This window comes from Strix aluco, chromosome 4 (genome assembly GCF_031877795.1).
Source record: "Strix aluco isolate bStrAlu1 chromosome 4, bStrAlu1.hap1, whole genome shotgun sequence".
In the NCBI taxonomy this organism is placed as follows: domain Eukaryota; kingdom Metazoa; phylum Chordata; class Aves; order Strigiformes; family Strigidae; genus Strix; species Strix aluco.
In genome coordinates this window covers 2545370-2560922 of record NC_133934.1, presented here as the reverse complement: position 1 = coordinate 2560922, position 15553 = coordinate 2545370, and the positions used below count along the sequence as shown (strand labels likewise).

General features: G+C 40.0%; 1 protein-coding gene across 2 annotated transcripts in view; it reads left to right on the top strand.

Annotated features, from left to right (window-relative positions):
- ATRN (attractin) overlaps positions 1 to 15553 on the top strand; it is a 156231-nt gene that overhangs the window by 60929 nt on the left and 79749 nt on the right. For both annotated transcript variants that reach the window (XM_074821777.1, XM_074821778.1), the window contains exons 11-17: positions 4475 to 4559; positions 6202 to 6422; positions 7583 to 7704; positions 8214 to 8352; positions 9797 to 9978; positions 12225 to 12441; positions 13713 to 13898. In XM_074821777.1, coding sequence (XP_074677878.1) covers positions 4475 to 4559; positions 6202 to 6422; positions 7583 to 7704; positions 8214 to 8352; positions 9797 to 9978; positions 12225 to 12441; positions 13713 to 13898 — 1152 coding nt within the window. The remainder of the gene's footprint in view (positions 1 to 4474; positions 4560 to 6201; positions 6423 to 7582; positions 7705 to 8213; positions 8353 to 9796; positions 9979 to 12224; positions 12442 to 13712; positions 13899 to 15553) is intronic.

Genomic DNA, 15553 nt, shown 5'->3' with positions numbered 1-15553 from the left:
GAAGGGTTGGATTTCAAAGAGTTTGAATAGCCAGAAGAGGGCAGCATTTATTTGTGAATTTGGAGTCCAGAGACAGTGCATTTAAGAAGAAAAGAAAAAGAGATGAAATTATATAAAAGAGGGTGCATGCACGTCCAGATAATTCACACTGTAGAAAAACACCATTCTGTACTCATATCACATTCTACCTTCTGCTCTCAGAATTCCTTAAATGTGGCTCTTGTGATTGATTCCCTGAAGTTATCACATAAACCTGAATTCTCGGAGTGACTGTCCACTGAGATGTCACTCCTGGTTTGTGAAAGGAATATGCAAGCAAATGGATTACTTTCAGCAGCAGGGCTTGGCATCCTGGTGCCATTTTGCTGTCTGTTACAGGGGTCATTCCCTTCTGCTTCCTGTGATTTTTAAGTCATATCCCTGTGGAATTTACTGTATGCTCCTAGCTAGCTTTATTTTGAGTTTTTTCTTGAAGAATTAAAATTTCAACAGTCACAGACAGAGTAATTATTTTAAACTTTGATAGCAATAGTGATAGATTATTCTTGCTACATTTTGCTGTCTTCCCTGATCCACTGAGCTGTCTATTAGGTGTAAAACACAAATTGCGTTAATTTGACAAAATATGCCAATAATTATGTTCATTGTGAGGCAGTTTAGTTAACAGGCAGCTTACTGTTACATGAAATAAGTGTTGTAGTCAATCTGCCCAGTCCTTATGAGCTTTTTTCAATTAGAGCTTGCATTGATTGCCCTTCACATGACAGGGATGAGAAGTGTTCTGGTGCTCTGGGTACCCTCATTTCTTAGGGCAGACACTCTCAGCCTGGAAAAAGCAGCTTTTTTTCCAGGGAAAAAAGACCACTTTTCCTGTTCTTTTCATGGCAGGACACCTTATGCGTTATTTGCTTTATCCCATTGGACCAGGAGCACCACCAGGAATACTTTAGGGTGCTGACTGATCGTTAGTGTCACAGCAGAAACAACTGCTTGGTGGTTCTTCATGCATGATCTCTGCAGGAATTGCATTGATCATGTTTGTGTTGGTCTCCATGGGAATAAACCCATGTACTGTGGGGAAGTGTTGTACAGTGTTGTAAATTCCACAGGGATATGACTTAAAATCACAGGAAGCAGAAGGGAATGACCCCTGTAACAGACAGCAATACGAGAGAGATCTCGAGGGGCTGGAGCGAGTGCAGAGGAGGGCAACGAAGCTGGGGAAGGGCCTGGAGAATAAATCCTGTGAGGAGCGATGGAAGGAGCTGGGACTGTTCAGTGTGAGGAGGAGAAGGTGAGGGGAGACCTCATCATTCTACAGCTCCCTGAAAGGATGTTGTAGAGAGGTTGGTGCTGGTCTCTTCTCACAGGTGATTAGTGACAGAACAAGAGGGAACGGCTTTAAACTGCAACAGGGGAGGTTCAGACTGGACATGAGGAAAAAATGTTTCCCAGCAAGAGTGGTCAGAGAGTGGAATAGGCTGCCCAGGGAGGGGGTGGAGTCCCCATCCCTGGGTGTGTTTAAGGGCCGTTTGGATGAGCTGTGGGGGGATGTGGGGTAGGGGAGAACTTTGTAGAGTCGGGCTGAGGGTTGGACTTGATGATCCGAAGAGGCTTTTCCAACCTGAAGGATTCTGTGATTCTGTAACAGCAATTAAAAAATACCGAGGACTGTTGTGGCCGTGCCACTATATGTGGATATGGCTATCACAACTTTAATATTAATGTGCTTATGTGTTTGTTATTGATCCCTTAATGCTCCCAAGACTTGAGCTACCCAGGAGAAAACCAAGCAGCAAGGTCAGGTGATGCACAGTGCCTTCGGAGGAGAGGCTTAGTAACTGGCTGTCTTACTCCGTAATTTCATAGTATGCTGTCTGGTTAATTTGCTCACTTTTAACATCTTGTTGATGAAGGTAATATCTTAGTGATGGTTGGAAGACTGGAGAAAGCTGAAATTAAAATACAGTATAAAATAAAGACTTCAAACGTAGGGCTTCTCTTTAACCTTTGCCATTAAAACTTATTTCTGCAGTAACTCATTTTATTTACCTCATCAAATTTTTCTTTTTTTCTCTCCTCAAATTCCTGAATAATCAGACCACATGCACTGAGTGTTGTGAGGATATAACCTTCTTTTTTTTGTGTGTGTGGGATGCAAACAGATGTCACTGAGATGTGTGCTGAGTTTCTCTGGGGGTTTAGCAGATTAGGTAGATCTGAGAATGCATTAATGCTTCTTATCCTTTTATCCTCCAGTTGACCAAGTTGGGGCGTATTCAATCCAAATTGTCCAGTTAATGCCCTGTTTTGGAAGGTTTCAGGATAGCAATCCAGCTGTCTGTGTGCGTGTGCATTTCTTGTTGCTTCTCAGGACAAACTTTTGGATTGTGTTGGCGTTCAGGTTGGGTGAACACTTGGGTAGAGCAGTCTCACAGTATTTTTCCTATGTTCTGCACACTGCAATGTCTAGTTAGTACTTCCTATCCCCCAAATTGGTCTCTCTGGCTACTGTAGAAGAGTTTCCTGCTCTGCAGCAGTTTTGTCTCTGAGTGGACAAATGCCTCGTTTAATCCTCTATCTCTTCCTGTCAATAAGCCACAGCATCAAAGATGCTGAGTGGGAGTTGCAGCCCCTCCGTTGCTACATGTTGTCTAAAACAAGAATGGGAACTTCACAGGCAGATTGTCTCAAAATGCAGTTACTGTGGGTTAAGTAACCATTCTTTATAATTTCTAAGTAAGTTTTAACTTTGTTTTGTTTTTTTACAAAACTCAGCATGAAATATTCATATTCAGGCTATGCTCATATAATCTTTTCTCCCCATAGGAGAGAAGTTTAAACTTTTCTATTTATCCCATCAAAAACTCAGTTCTGATGACAAACATAGAAAGAGGCTGGATGTTTTCATAGTATATGTATTTTATTTGATTAGTATATTTAATAAATCCTGTGCATTGTAAATTTTAGGCTTGGCTTAACTTATAAGTCAGGAAGGAGAGGATTCTTTGTAGTTTCAGAATTATTCGTTTTTTCCAATACTTGATCTTCAGTTAAAAATGGGAAAGAAGCTTAGAAAGCAAAACATTCCAGGCCTTCTATTAATCTAGAAAAATATGTATCTTGGCCTCACATAACTCACAACTTGATGGCTGAAAAATCGCAAATTGCTGTCCAATTTTGCTGAAGTCTCCTGTTAAAAATTGGAACCATACATGCCTGTTTCAGGAGTGATGCTGGGCTAGGTTAAATTCTTTGAAAATCGAGCAAATCATGTTTAAAAATAAACTTCAAAATCACAATTTGTCAAAGTATTAAATCCAACCAACTGTGTCCTATGTCTTTCATTTATCAGAACTCTTGAACAAAAGTTTCTGCTGGAGCAGAGTTTAGAACCAGTTGTTTTACACAACAATTCTGCAGTTAAATTTGGTAAAAAATTAATAAGGTTGTTTTTCTTTGCCTTCTTAGTTTATCTACGAACTAGTTTGAGTTTGTGGGGGTTTTTTTCCGAGGTTCAGTCCATGGCACAACAGTTTTATCTTGTTTTAAAGAATCTTGGAGTATTTGAGGGCTCTGTAGATCTTTACAGCAGATTGACTTTTCTGTCTTAATTGCATAAATTGCATACAACTGCCTCTGGGATGTTAGTCCCCGAGGTGATCCCATTCACTTTATGAAGTTTAAGTGATCTGAATTGGACTGACTTTTCCTGCTTTTGTTCCTTTGCTCAGTGGGTTATATGTTTCTTAGGTTGGTTTTTTTCATGCTGCCTAAAGGAAGAAATTACCTGAGAAACCGAGTAAAAAATGAAGCAGAACTTAAAAATGTTATGCTAATAGAAAAAGATGGAATAATCTCACATTATATTAAGAGAGAAAAACAACCACAAATCCTTAAGCTATGATGAGTGAAAAATATTTTTAAAAACATGGATATCTACCCTCTAGGAACATAATTGCAATGGAGGGAAAAAAAAAAAGTCTCTGTTCTCAGTGATACTGGTTTGGGGCAAAACTGCACATAATTCACATATAAACAGATAAAAAATGAACTTGTTATGCAGTGAAAAATTCCACTAGTAAAGGAGAAAAAGCAACTTAAGCCACCACCATTTTTTAACATGTGATTGCCAAAAAGCTAATAACACCTTCAACGTAATGCCCTGCAACTTTTCTTTTTCATGAACTGTTTAGATGGTGGATGGAGGAGAGCCGTTACATCCTTCCTTTCCCTTTTTGCCATACCATGGCAGCTGGGGTGAAGATAAGTCTTTAATCTTGCAAAAGAAGATCACGCAGCACTTCTGTAAACTGTCCTGTTTCACCCAAGATTTGCATTTTGGTGGTGGGTGGAATGGTGTCTCTATAGTTATTAAAGTACATTGGGATATTTCAGGAAGAAATGTGCTGCGTAACTCGAGTCATTAATTATACTGAGAAACTTTTCTGAAATGAGCTTTCCTTAATCCTAGCTTGCGATCGGTGGTCTGTTCTTCCTCGCCCGGGTCTCCATCACGATGTGAACAGGTTTGGACATTCAGCCGTGCTGTACAACAGGTGAGGTTGCAAACAAGTTGGGGGGTGTCGGGGTTTTTCATACCTCAGTAACTTTATGCATCTGTGTGTATCAGTGCGCGTGTGCGTTGGTACATGTAGATCAATAACGTGGAGACCAGAGGGTTGAGGATCTGTTGCAAACCTCTCAAAGTTCTGAGGTTTTCACCCTTGTAATGTCTTCAGTATCCACCTGTCCCTATCAGCCCTTCTTCTTCACTGGACTAAACTGTCTCAGCTCACCTGGTCATTTCAAAAATTTGATTTTTTTTGTATTTCTATTCCTTTTCTTATTCATATCTGTATTTCCATTTCTTATTTATGTCATAATTTTGTAATTTCATTTATTTCGTATTTCTATTTCTTATTTAGCTGCAGTGACACTTTTATCTCCAAATCATAATTTCCCTGGTGGTTTCTAAATTCATCCATGTTTCATTTTCTATCACTTATCCTGTGTGTCTCTCCTTTACCTGTCACATGATGTACAGTGTTCAGGTGAAATCATAGGTGAGATTTCTGCTGTTAAGCATTATATCGCTATAATAATATCTGTGCTCTCGGGAGAACATCTGTTATTGTACTTGAGCCCGTGGAACCAAGTTTGAGAAATGATATTTCTTAGGAGTCTTTTGTTCTGGTTCCTTTATCCTCTGAGGATACTCTCTGTAAACCAGTAACTTTATTTAAAGCTCAGTTTAAGCCAGGCGGATAAGTGTCACTCCCTTGAAAAGGAAGGTGTGTTTCTAGATACTCTTTTTGTCTCTAAAAACTTACTCACTACCTACTTGTTTCATTGTGTACTGAATACCAGCTGTGTGTTTTCTTCCATGAAGGACAACTAAGCCTGTGCATTAGTTCTTCTTTTCATCTTAAAATAGGATGAAAATCATATCAAGAAACACTTGTTATTCAACCAAAATCTTTAGTTGCACTGACTCCACTGTCTTTTTAAATGTGCATTTGCAGACATGGCTGCACAGGGTTTTGTGGGTGTCATTTTTGTTTAGCTAATGAAATTTGATGTTTTGCCTGGAGCAGTTGTGATCCTAAAGAAGCTTTAGAAAAAACACTTCCCCTCCACCCCCCACCCCCCAATATTATTTTGTTTTGGGGGTTGGTTGTTTTTTTTTTTTCGTTGACACATGACTCTTTGCTCGGTTGCTAACAGCCATGAAAAATAACTGTGGTTTTGTCACAGTGGTGTAGCGACGTGTAACAACACTGAATTGTTTTCTCACAGTTTCTGCAGGCTGGTTTAATGGCGTGATACAGTCTCCCTGATTTTTAGCCTTCCCTCTCTTTCTTGCCACTGTTTTTCACAGGAGGATGCAGCATTTCATGTGTAATCACATTGATCAGGTGTCACCCAGAGTTTTGGCTGAAGAGGAAGGTCTGTGACCTTGGATAGGTTTGGCTCTGTCTCAACACCCATGTGTTGCCATTCTCTGGCTTCTCCAAAAACCAGAGCTTGACTGACCTTTTCTTTAGTGCCTTGCTTAACCAAGAGCTATTTATTTGGTTTTATACATGCTGGAGTGTAATAAAACACTTTTCTCACACCTTGAATCACATCAACTTGCAGCAGTGCGTGGTTTATAGCCACAGGCACAAATATTTATATCTTTACTTCCATTTTGTCTAGCACCATGTATGTATTTGGAGGCTTCAACAGCCTCCTCCTGAGTGACATACTGAAGTACACACCTGAGAGATGTGAAGCTTTTGACAACGAAACAGCTTGCTTGCACGCGGGTCCTGGCATCAGGTGCGTGTGGGCTGCCACCCCTCCTCGCTGTGTCCCCTGGGAAATGGCCACGGTAGAGCAGCAGCAAAAGGTCTTCGAAGACTGTCCTCCTAAGCCAGGTATGTGTCGCATGATTCCGTTTCCCTTTCCAAAAGGCATGGAGGGTCTTTTTCTTTTCCAAATTTTGTCTTGCGTTAGTTGTGTGCCATTGTCAGATCAAGTTTAAGATGGGGGGCTGTAGTTCTGCTTCCATGCGTGTCCTGGGAGACCTTCCTCTGACCAAGCAGCTGCAGTGTCTTGGAGATATTTCTATCTCTTCTTCCCCTGAAGCTGTTTGCTCATTAGATCTTTTTTTTTTTTTTTTTTTCTCTACTGTACTGCTTGTACTTACTTTCCTATCCCAGACATCATCAGTCAGGAATCAGGCCTGGACCACTGCTCTGTAGAAGTTTGCTCTAGGAACTGACCTGTGAGAGCCAGCAATTTACTGATGAGCACCACGGGGCGTGGGAGGGGGATCTGGGTCCTGCAGCGTTAGCCTGTGCTCTTCAAGAGAGCCAGCAGGAAGATTGTTTTAAGAAAAGTTACTTTAATTCTCCTTCTACAGCATTGTATGGATAGGGGCATACAAAAACAATGTTTGTTTTAAGGTCTGATTCCTGTGTTCTCCCTTATGATAATTTTTAAACAACTCTTCAGCGCTTTCGTTGCTCTGAAATGAATTATACTAACCTTGATTCAGTAATAGATGGCAGGCTTTAATTATTTAAAAGAAATTGATGTAAGGGGACATTGCTTTGATGGGCTCTCAATGTACAATAAATTTTCACAAAACACGGGCAGTAAGTAATTGGAAAGATGAAATGGAAAGTTCAAGCTTTGCATGAAAATGCTTCAGATAATTGAAGGCCAGGCTCGCAGCAAAATGGGCCTGCGGTGGGAGATGTTCGCCGGCCTCGTGAAATGTCCTCTGGCATCATTTTCATGGGCATTGACTGAACATACATGCCTGGTCTTAGTTCATGCGCTTCCATTTCTTGGTGCATTTTCTGCTGGTGTGTTTTACAGCTCTGTGGGCACTAAAAGTGATTGATGCTGCAAATGAATGCAATTTTCTATCGGTTCAATCACATGAAAATATCTGATTTACTAAGTAGTCGATAATGGAAAATCTACAGACACTGCTGTTTGGTTATATCTTTTGCTATAGATAATCAAGTTCTTAGACCTCTGTCAGGAAATGTCTGGTTTTGGTCATGCAGGTTTTTTTCTTTAATAGTTGTAGACAATGAAAAATGTGATCAGATTACAGACTGCTATAGCTGTACAGCCAATACAAACAACTGTCAATGGTGCACTGACCAGTGTATCTCAATGCATAACAACTGCACAGAGGAACAGGTAAAGTCTCTCTAATACTTCTGTAGTTTAAAACTTTGAAATATCAAATGCCCAGATGCCTTTGTCTGTCTGGTGTTTGACCCCTGTTTCGTTATTTCCAGTGCATGTCTACCTCTAAACTGCTAACATGCTGGAAGTTTTTTTAAGTTGGTCCATGGGCTTTTCATGGGATGCTCCACTTCGGTTAGGAGGATGACTGTGGTAGGGGAGGAGGTGGAGGTTTCACCATGGTGTGATTATTCAGTAAGGCATAGCCACCTGGGTTTGCTAACAGTAGAGCCTTCCTAGGAAAAAACCCTTTTGTAAAAGCTCTGATAAGGAAAATGTGTCAGGTGGTGGCTTGGGGGAATACCTTGAATACACATTACAGGCCACATCCAGTGTCACAGCTCTTGAATATACAGGTTGCTTTGTAGGTCTGAACTGTGAAGTTTAGTGTGGTAGTCATGGCTGTTACAAACCAAAATTGGTTGGATGGGAAAAAGCCTCATCTGTGCTATTTATTTTAGGTTCCTATTACTCTATATGAAAATTGTCCTAAGGATAACCCTGCCTATTACTGTAACAAAAAGACAAGTTGTAAAAGCTGTGCCATGGATCAAAACTGTCAGTGGGAACCTAGGAATCAGGAGTGCATTGCTTTACCAGGTAGGTATTGGTTGTATTCATGTAAGATATAAAAACCTCAAATTCACCCAGTCCAAAAGTTGTGAGTGGTTTGTTTGTTTGTGGTTTTTTACCCCCAAATCTGTAATCTTTTAGTTCTAAGCTGCAGTAAATAATGTTGTTTAATCATACCAGCTTTGGTATGAAACTTTATTTCTAGAAAATTCAGAAAGTCTGATGGAACATTTTTCAGTCCCAATTGTCTGAAGAGGAGTATGATCATTTGTATAATTATTAGGCTGTATTTCATCTCTCTCTTTTCATTTGATAAAAGCAGTACTGTTGATATAATAGGCTTCTGCAAGATATTAGATTTAATAATGCATGCTATTTAATTTTAGAAACTGGAATTGTGCAAAAGCGTAATGGCACATACTGGACAAATTAGGCAAATAACACCTAAAGTGTATAAGGAAAATTCTCTTAGAGTGTTTCCAGTGGGAGCTCACAGGAATTGATTATTAGTCCCTCTGTAGTAACTGGGTTTTTTTTTCCCCCAGTAACTGGGAGAGAAATACAGCATCTTCAGTGATTCACATTTGCAGTTAATAAAATATAGAGAAAGGGAAAAATCCCAACACAGACAGGACCTTTTAATGGGCATTGAAAGCCTCTCCCCAGAACTGTGATAGGTCTGGACGTGTCCAGGTCTGGCATTTGCTAGTTTAGAATAGAGAAAAGATGAAGAGACTTTGGAGAAGAGCCATGAGAGCAAGAAAAACATCTTTTAATGAGATAGACAAAGAGCTTGGTCTGTTTAATTTGTTGTAGAAAAGGGGATGACTTGATCATATGTGTAAAAAGCCCATCTGAAAACTTGACACTTGAGAGCTTTTCAATCTGTTAGATAAATCTAAACCAAGACGTTGGAGCTAGACACAAGCTCTGCAGAAATTCACACTGCAAATGTCCATCAGGTTTTTTTGTAAGGGTAGTTAGGAGTGAGGGAAATAATTAACCACAAAGTGTAAGGAATTCTTCACTAGTGGGCATGGCTGTGCTTGAGACGAAACAGGGATTGATCCTGGAAGTTCGGTGCTGTGGGCAGGATTAGCACAGCCACCCTCTTCTGTCAAAAGGTATCCTAACAACTGTGGTTGAATAAGTGGCTTTAAGCCAGCAGCAAAATACTCGTTTGCTTTCCTGTGCTCTTTCTTCTACAATAATTTTACTATTTGATGTTGTAATAAGTGCTTTGGCTACCTGCTGCAGATAACGAAATGCTGACGTCACACTTAGCTCCCCTAAACAGCTTTCCTTTTCCTCCGATATTTATATACATCGATACCTCTGAGCGTGCCTATAAGTCCTGCTGGTTTGGGATGGGGCTGTAGGTTTTCTTTTGGTGGAAGGGCTCTTTCACGACTTTGAACGTTGTGAAGGTCACTTGCATCTCTGGGTTTACTTTCTTTTTTTCCACCCCCAGAAAATATCTGCGGAACAAACTGGCATTTGGTTGGCAACTCCTGCTTGAAAATTACAAACGCGAAGGAGAACTATGATCATGCCAAACTGTCCTGCAGATCCAACGGTGCGTTGCTGGCTTCTCTCACGACCCAGAAAAAGGTAGAATTTGTTCTAAAGGAGCTGCAGAAGATCCAGTCTTCGGTGAGTGCTTCTCTTTTATGTCTCCTGAGTAATTAAGCTCTTACTGTGGAAGAGTCCTTGCTGTGGTATTGTATGCTCTGTACAGAACAGACATGCCTCTTAACTGAAAAGGACTGATTTTTCTTTTGAAATTCAACATACCCTATGGGTGCTTTTGAACTGAAATTGTAGAGAATGTAAATGGGCAAGATAAATATAAACATACACGGTGCCTCAAAGGTATCGCTTTCTATAATGAAATCACACACGCATTTCTCTTGTGGGATACATGACTGCAGCAGGAGTCCTCTTGTGACTTGTACACAATATTTTATAAATACTGGTCCCTTTGGGGCACCGGAGGTGTTTAATGTAAAGCATTTAAAGTTATTTATTCCGCTCAGAAAAGCGGCTGTTTAAAATGTCGGCTTCTTACTCTGCAGAGCTGCTTGGCTTATTTGGAGTTATTTATGTTTGATTTAGCGGCAGGTGCTTTTCTGTCGAAGCCAGTGAGAAGTGAATTGGAACCTGTCCCTCTTCATGCATCAATAAAATAAATATATATTTTGTTCTAGTCCTTGGCAGAAGCGCGGAGGTATTCAGGGCAGGTTGTGTAGGTGGTGCTAAAACCCTAACAAAGAACGGTGCTGTGCAGCTTTGCTGAAATCCTGGTTTAGGCTGCAGAGCTGCTGTGGCTTGACAGCACATCAGAGTAACTCCTCTTGGGTCCCAGAGGCCACTGTGGGCAGGGCTGGCAATCAAGAAGAGTTTTATGTAGGAAAAATGAGACTGGAGGCAGTAGGATTGCTGCTTTTCAGAGGAGAACGTACTTCGATACTCAAGAGAAATATTTCCCCGTTGAAATGAGAACATTCCCTGCTTTGATTCCCTTTGTAATTTTAAAATGGCATTTCAACAATTACAGGGTTTTTGAGGGGATTCAATTTAGCCAAGAGAAGGTAAGGTACAATTCAAGCAGGATTGTTTGTTAAATCTTCTGTAAAGAGGGGAAGCCAAGCCTGGGATATCGTAAAAGTACGTGGCTTGAACAGCTCCAGGTGTTTCTGCATATCCCAGTAGTTAAGTGTAGTGTAAACCCCTAAAGACACATGGCAACCCTTCCCTGATAGTGTTTGAACCCTTACGCTGGGGACAAAAATATTGTTAATTTATGGGGGGTTTTTTTAATCTACAGTGTCCTTTAAAAAGCGAACCTTATAAACCTTAAAGAGACTATTAGCCCTCTTTAGTTGGTATTAGTATGGAGTGCTTGTAATGGGGGGAAAATGCCTTTGCTAAAAAGCCAGCATGTATCTGGTACTTGAACTTGTGCCATTCAATGGCACGCTGCTGCTGTGCTGGGAGAGGCTGTACTTTGCAGTTCCTTCTCTTTTAAGTAAGCTGCATATAGATGTTTTGTAATAATAAGAAAACGTGTCGGTGTTGGCACATAGTGCTGTGTAACCCTGCTGCGGTTAGAAGGTGCAGCTCTAAGGTTTAAGGGTGCATAAAATCAGTTTGAAGTGATGGTTATATATAGCGGTAAGGGAAGATGTATAGTCTAAAGCCTTCCTAGGACAGCTGTGCCACCAAAGTGCTTCGATGGAGAAAAGATTTTAACAGTGAAATAACATATTGTACCGATACAGTTAAAACGCCTCTCCCCAAAATAAGTGTGTCAAAAAATAAATTGCCAGTAGAAATAGTTGTGTTATGGGTTCTTCATATTGAGAATTTTATTGCCAGCAGCACTAATTTAGATTTGACCTGCTCTGTCTGTCCACCCGTCCATATATACACACTTAAACAGCAAAGGCCTCCCAGTCAGACTCTAGAGTAGGTAGATTGTATCATTTAAATTGTATAAGGAACTGCTTGTTTTCTTCCTTATGTCAAATGGTAGCTCCAGAAATTTTTTTTCTGCTGTCTAGCCGTCTATAGGAGTCAAAAAACATATAAAGAGCAACTTGCAGTTAATTTCATAGTCAGACAGTGTGAATGTTTGACTTGTTCTCCTCCTGGTTTAGATAACTAGAAATGTAGTTTGAAAAAAAAAAAAAAAAAAAATTGGTGTTTCCTGAAGGATTCCTCTGTCTTTGTGGCATTTAATTCTGATAGCACTGAGAAACAATTATTTCCTTTATTACATTTTTGCAACACCTAACCTGGCAAAGTTGTTATGAGCATTATATGCTGATGTGTATTTTCTTTTAATACCTAAGGTGATAAAACTGGGTATTGAAGCTACCATTTTCCTTTCTTTCTAGCCCAAAACTTTGACTCCGTGGGTTGGACTGAGGAAAATCAACGTGTCGTATTGGTGCTGGGAAGACATGTCTCCCTTCACCAACACCCTGCTCCAGTGGCTCCCCGATGAACCGAGTGATGCAGGATTTTGTGGCTATTTAGCTGAACCTTTTCAGCAGGGACTGAAGGCAGCAACGTGTATCAACGAAGTCAACGGCAGTGTCTGCGAAAGGCCGGGTAACGATATCAAACTTGTGTGTCTCTTGGGGAGCAGACTGGTGAATAAGTATTTATATTTTCTAGAGAGAAAAGAAGATCTCATTCATTACATTTAAAACTAGCTGCATCGTGACTTTGCCAAAGAAAAGTAGTTCTGAAAAAGTGTCTTGTGTAGGTATTTCATACAGGAATTGGAGATTTTTAAAATAGCTCCTCATTTACACTGTCAACTACAAAATGCTTGCAGTACATTGTAGTTTAATTATTTTTCTCCGAATTACATACCTGAATGTGACATTTAGGTTAATTATGGTATGGAGCAATCTCCCATTTAAAAAATAAAATAAAATAAAAACTACTTTCCAATTGAACTCCCCTTTCTCCCCTCCCCTGCTCCATAGCCAGAGGAGGATTTTATCAAAGTTTGAAATTAATTGGGCAAGACACTTTGGAGATATGAGAACTTTGAAAAAGAAGCTATTTGCTTTTGGGAAAAGTCTTCTAGCTTTGTTGGAACTGCGTATCTTTTAAAATGGCTTAGTCTGTTAACTCTCCGTTATAGCTGATTATTGCTGAATACCAATTAGTGCCTCTTTAAGTTTTAAGAAAGTTGGCTGATTACATAAAATTTCTAAGCAAGCTACTCCACTTTAAATCATTCTTTGTGGAAGTGTGGGAGGCAGATCATGAATGCGGAACCTGAACTCAAAATTTTGTATATTTTAACTGGTAGCACTTTGAATTGGTTTAAGCTTTAACTTGTTATTTATGGTCTGGGAACAGTCACTTGAAACAGATGATAAAGCATTGGCTCACACCAGAAACTCCTGAGTGAGTTCTGCTTTCAATAGTCATTTTATGTGTGGAACTGATCAAATAGCTTAAAACACGTCGCAGTGTGCTCACATAAAACGTGGGGTTTCTTCCCAACACTTTGTCTGGGAGAATAGCTGAGGAACACATCAACAGCCCTGCAGAGAGATAAAGACTACATTCATAACAACATTTAAAGTGTCTTTAAGGTGAATACCTTAAAAAGCATTCATGCTTATGATTACATAATAAGAGAGATGATTTTACAGTACTTACTGGATTTCTCGTATTCACCGTGGTATCTCCAGCTCATCCAGCTCCACCACACGACAAACAAAGTGCTTCAAGCCTGTGATATTGAACTGGTTTTCAGGCTGAATAATAGAGGGGGCTTTTTATCTTCTGTCTTTCTTATCTCGGGGCTCGTTACCTGTTTCTTTCTGGAAGCAAGCTGACTCTTGTCCTCCCGCCCGCAGCAAACCATAGCGCCAAGCAGTGCCGCACGCCCTGCGCCCTGCGGACGGTGTGCGGGGAGTGCACGAGCGGCAGCTCCGAGTGCATGTGGTGCAGCAACATGAAGCAGTGTGTGGATTCCAACGCTTACGTGGCCTCTTTCCCCTACGGGCAGTGCATGGAGTGGTACACCATGAGCAGTTGTCCGCGTGAGTAGTTGCTTCTGCGTCTTGATGCCTGGGCTGGGGTCTTGCGTTTGCTGACGTTTACTAGTAAAAGGCATCAAACCCTGCGCATCGGTTATACCAAAAATCCCCTGGGTAAAGAGAACAAGTACCAGACCCCCAGGAGCTTAGTGTGTGTAATTCAGTCCTGCATCATGTCAAGCATTAAACAAAATTAGGTCCCAGTTACGGGAACTATCAATTAAACAAAATGGCAGATAGATAGTGAAGGCTGTCAAGTGAGATGATGAAATCTCCACTTTTTTTTTCCAGTGGAGAAGAACTTGCTTCATAATTTGAATTTGTATCCTTCAAATTAATTATTACATAATTTCATGTGATTAACTTCTTTTTGTATCTCTCCTATATCTCTTTTCTTCATATATGGAGCCATGTAATTTAATATTAGATTATCAAATCCCAGTTAGGTTTTACACAAGTGTTTTATTCTGAAGTATTGTCTTCATATAGCCACAGTAGGAATTTCTAACTTACCTTAAATAAATTACTTTTTTTTTTTTGTTTTTCCCCCCCTCTTAAGTAGATGTGAGCAAACTGCGAAAGATTTATGGTGCTTTGGAATATTGCTTTCTGTCTTCAAACTGGGTTGAAATAGTCTAGAAATTAAAAATAATTTCTAAAACTGTTTGACCACTTCCTAATTTATGTTGAATTCTTTAGGAGCTGAGTGTAAGCAGGCGAGTCAGGAAAGCCAGGGCTCTCAGGGTAGCAGAGGGAGAGGAGCGCCTGTGTTCCCCAGGAGGGAAGTTGGGCAGTTTGAGTTGCTGCAGTTGCTCCAGGAACTTTTGGAAGCTGATGAGAAGCTCAAAGTGTTGCAAAATAAAAGATGGAGAAAATTAGTTTCAGGTAACAGTCAAACCTGAGAGTGTGAACTTCCCATATTGCCATAGGTCAAAAGTTAGAGGAAGCATCAGGCAGGAGATGAGTAGGTTGAAATAATGGAAAACAATGGTTTTCTACTATTTTTTTTTTCTTTTAAGGCAAATATTGTTAATTTAAGCATCTTGATAGAAAGTCTGCTCATCTTGGAACACCAAGAATCTACAAAATATTTTTTAAGATGGTATTGGAAAAGGAAAAGAAAAACTTTCCTAGATCTAAAGAATTTGTCATCCCTTAAATACAATCCCATTTGAGAAAGGAACAGTTAAAGGGTGGTGATGATTTTTCCCTGATTTAGTTGATTGCTGGGCCCAGGGGATCTGCATGTGGCACTCTGAGCATTCTAAGAAGACAAATTTTATTCTGTACTTATGTTCTGTGCTTTTTTACTGGGATAAATACTTGAAATAGTAGTGTGTGATATTAAAACGTGCAGTAAGAAGAGACTCAAAGCGAGTAAACAAACTGGTTTTTAGCCTTTGCTTCTGGATGGCTTGTTTTGTCATCTGATCTGTTGTAAATCAGCGATCTTTCTTAGCTGGGAACATTAACCTCTGGTTTTAGTGGGTGCTGTGTAATGGTTAGAAAAACTTTGTGTATATTGTGTTGTTTCGTAACTCACTGATTAATGCAACTTCTGTTACTAGTTGTCTTAGATTCTGGAATAAATATGCTGATAGGCATGAATATATATATGTGTGTGTGTTACTGTGAATATCAGAATAAATATTTACAGA